Below are 3,664 nucleotides of genomic sequence, written 5' to 3' on the forward strand. Positions count from 1 at the left end.
CCGTATGAAGCGGAATGAAAAGCACCGTAAGCCAAGAGGTAGACTCATTAGTTAGGTCGTTGTCAGTCGCGGTATCGTAAACTCTGTGTCTATTTCTAATCAAATTTTTAATCCTATGATTAATGGAGTCAAAAATAAAGTCTAGTAGATAGTCATTCAGTAGTAAAGTGTCAATGATGGAGGTCAAATTTTTTGTATGAAACATACTGTCAGATAATAAAAAGGCTCTGTCGACTAGCGAAAAGATGGTGCCTTTTTTCTACGTCAATGGATAATTAGAGTGGAAGTTTAAAAACCTACCTGAAAACGTTGGCTTACGGTACCAATCAAAATTACAGCGATTATTGTTGACAGACACGGTGACGTCCAGGAAATTGATCGTTTTTCCATCTCTCTCTAAAGTAAACTGCAGGCGGGGATGGAATGAATTAAAACGCTCTAATAACACGTCGATCTGTGAGGGGGGCAACGCAGTGCATATGTCGTCAACGTATCTATAATAAAATAAGATTTCCAAATTTACAGACATCAAGGACACCGTCTCCAATCTCCTCATCACTAAGTTCGCTATCACCGGTGATATTGGAGAGCCCATGGGGGTGCCAAAGCTCTGCCTGTAAATAACATTGTCAAAGACAAAAAACGAAGAATCCAGGACAAACTGTATCGCTCCCAAGAATTCCTTCTTGGGTAGGGAGCAATCGTTGGAAATAGTCTGCCAATGTTCGTTCACACAGTCAATCGCTACATCCGTTGGCACGTTCGTGAACAGAGAGGTAACATCTAAAGACGTTAGTTCATGTGCCCCCGTAAAGTGCACATCCTTCAACCTCTCGACAAGTTCAAAACTGTTTTTTACATAACTGTCAGCTCTCGGGATGGTTTTGAATAATTTCTTGTACAAAAACGTGGCCAAAGAATAAAGCGGACTGCCCACCGATGACACGATAATTCTAAGAGGGCAACCAGGCTTATGAATCTTTGGCAGCCCATAAGCCCTCGGGAGAGAACCGTCACTGCAGTACAACGCTTTGTATTCGGAATCTTTGATGTGATCTCTGGTCTTCTACCCAGTGAGCATAGTCCTCAAGGCTAACGTAAATTTTTTGGTCGGATCTCTTTTAATCGGGACATACTCGTACGTGTCCGAGTCTCCCAATAACTCGGTCATCTTGTCTCTGTAAGCGTCCCTATCCATAGCCACAGTGACGTTGCCCTTATCCGCAAGCGTAAACACAACGTTGGGATGCGCCGACAAAAACAAACGAGTGTCCGATTCTAATACCGCCAAACACTTGTGAATGTTAGAAGTGAAGACGGAAGAAGAGACGATGTTTTTCAGGATGGGAACGGATTGGTTGATCACATCCATTCTCCTATCCAAGGGCATTCTTAATGTGCCACTCTCAATCCCTTTAATGCAGTCAAAAATGATCCTATTCTTGTTGTTAAAGGGGAGCGCGAAGTTGTTAATTCGATAGAATGGACATTGTGGTAGCAGACAATACTAAATTGCGAGTCGAAGGTAAAGAAGTGACGATGTCGGTAAGGGGTTACACTACCCAAGCGCGTCGAAAAAAATAAGCTTTTTCGTGAATTTTTTTCTTGAATTCTAGGTGGTGGATCAAAACAAAAATTTAGGGCTTTATTACACATATATTAAAGTTCTCAAAAATATTTTTTATTTATATATGTATAACAAAATGGCGTCGTGGCAGTATAAAAAACAAAAAAAAATTTTTTTGTAGGAGAAAAACGGTGTGCATCGTTGCAGTCCTGGTGTGCCATCTGGAACAAAAAAAAATTTTTTTCTTAATTTACAATAGTTTTTCCATAGAAGTACCGAGGATTTTTAATTTTGTTTAAAAATTCACAAATTTGTATGAGTTTAAATTTTTTTTTCATTTTTTAGCAAAAAAATCGACCTTAAATTGTTAACTGCAAACGTAATAATTTATCAATCATAAAAATCGTGTGTACTTCCACGGAAAATCTATTTAAGAAGTTGCAGTTAAAATTTCAAGTCAATCGGACAAAAATTGAGCGAGATACGGTGTACACCGATTCGTAAAACATAGTTTCGAGAAAAACGCGTTTAAAGTTTGAAATCGTATTTGTGATATGAAATTTTCAAAATATGGGCTTGCTGATTTTTTCACCTTTACTTTGCTATCCCAGCTCCATATAGCTGTCCTTCTACATTCGAATTTAGCTCGTCAGTCTCCTTCCTGAGTGCCGTAAGATCCTTCCGAGTGCTTTTTCGGTTAATCGACGATGAGCGGTTGGCGGCTCGAACACGATGTTGGTCGATTTCCATTGCGTAATTATGCAACTCGGGACTAATCTTCAATTCGAGGGTTGATACTACATCTAACAGTGATGAAAAGCCGCCATTATATGTTATGACGGCTACGTTGGTTGCAATATCAACTACTGCTTTGCCGCTAGATATCGCTTTCGGTGCAATCGACCAAACGACAGAGTTCAAACTTTCGTTTGCATTTTGCGTAAATCCTCCTAGGCAACGGGAAAGGAGTTCTTCTCTTGTTAAATCTTCGTAGATTTTTTGTACAGCATTGAAAACCAAGAGGGGCACAGCTGGTTTGTGAGTATACATCTCGAGAGTTTGCGAGGCTTTCGCTCTTTGCCAAGAGCACCAAGAATCGGCTCCTGCGGGGCATCTATCGTGCTGAGGTTTTTCGTCTGTTGAAATTTTGTGATATAATGTAGCGTATATTTCCTTGCGCATATTCTCTACTGAATCAGTATTTCGACGTATAGCCAGTCCGTAGTACACACTCAATTCGTCTATCAATTTTCCAGTTAATTTCCCTCGGCCCCCAAGATTTTTCACTTCTTTTTTCAAATTGCGTAGTCTTGTTCCAAGCCTTTTTTGTACATGATCTATACATTCCTTTTTTATGACGGGAAAATCGCCATACGGCTTAGCATCTTGAATACTCTTATGCGTTTTGCTGTCGCCATCTCCGATGTAGTACGCATACCGAACATTGTACAAAGACTCGGAACGAGAGAACATTTCCACCATAGCGTCGGGCTCCATTTTCCCTGCACTCCCATTGTGATTTGCCTTACAGTGCTCTTCGTGTAAAGCGTGCCATTCTTCATACTCGGTAGTGTCTTTATTTTTTCCCCAGTGCTCACACTCCTTGCAATATTTTGACTTCACGCAAATATCAATTACTTTTCCGGAGTACCATCCGATTAAACTTGCGAATCCGTACAGTGAACTGAAGCCACGTTTTCTCCAGGAGCCGTCCCCTGACACTGTCAAACCCTCAAGCTGTACTTTTTCTGTACAAATCTGTTTTTCCTCCTCAGCAGCTTTTTGTAGACATTTAGATTTGACAGCGTCCGTAGCAGTTACAATGCTCTTTACAATTGCATCGTACGATTTTTGAAACACTGGTTTCGGGAAACACATAAACGCACAAAATTTAGTTATTCCTTGCCTTCCAATACCAATTATTCTCATAGCAAAAGTAACACGTCTATTAATATCGTAAGCATGACCATTAATTAATGGACTGCTGTCAATTGAAGTACTTCCGCACTTTTGACACAACACAACGAGCTTGAATCCAAGACCACGCACGCATGATTCCGAAAAAGTAACACTGCCTCCGCACTAACACTTTAAAAT

The 3,664-nt window shown here is 40.3% G+C and overlaps 1 protein-coding gene across 1 annotated transcript; it reads right to left on the minus strand.

Moving 5' to 3' along the window:
- Window positions 1-1,708: 1,708 nt before the first annotated feature.
- LOC108748552 lies at window positions 1,709-3,445 on the minus strand. Its single transcript, XM_018486774.1, has 2 exons — window positions 2,160-3,445; window positions 1,709-1,788 (listed from the first exon to the last, which is right to left on the minus strand). The coding sequence occupies exon 1, from the start codon at window positions 3,443-3,445 to the stop codon at window positions 2,162-2,164; it is 1,284 nt and encodes a 427-aa protein (XP_018342276.1). The 3' UTR covers window positions 1,709-1,788; window positions 2,160-2,161.
- Between the last annotated feature and the right edge of the window lie 219 nt (window positions 3,446-3,664).

The sequence above is a fragment of the Trachymyrmex septentrionalis genome, unplaced genomic scaffold (assembly GCF_001594115.1).
Source record: "Trachymyrmex septentrionalis isolate Tsep2-gDNA-1 unplaced genomic scaffold, Tsep1.0 scaffold231, whole genome shotgun sequence".
Lineage (NCBI taxonomy): Eukaryota > Metazoa > Arthropoda > Insecta > Hymenoptera > Formicidae > Trachymyrmex > Trachymyrmex septentrionalis.

Bases quoted from the DNA above. Each gene is read 5' to 3' on its own strand.
- LOC108748552 (XM_018486774.1), bottom strand. From the start codon at position 3,445: ATGTGTTTCCCGAAACCAGTGTTTCAAAAATCGTACGATGCAATTGTA.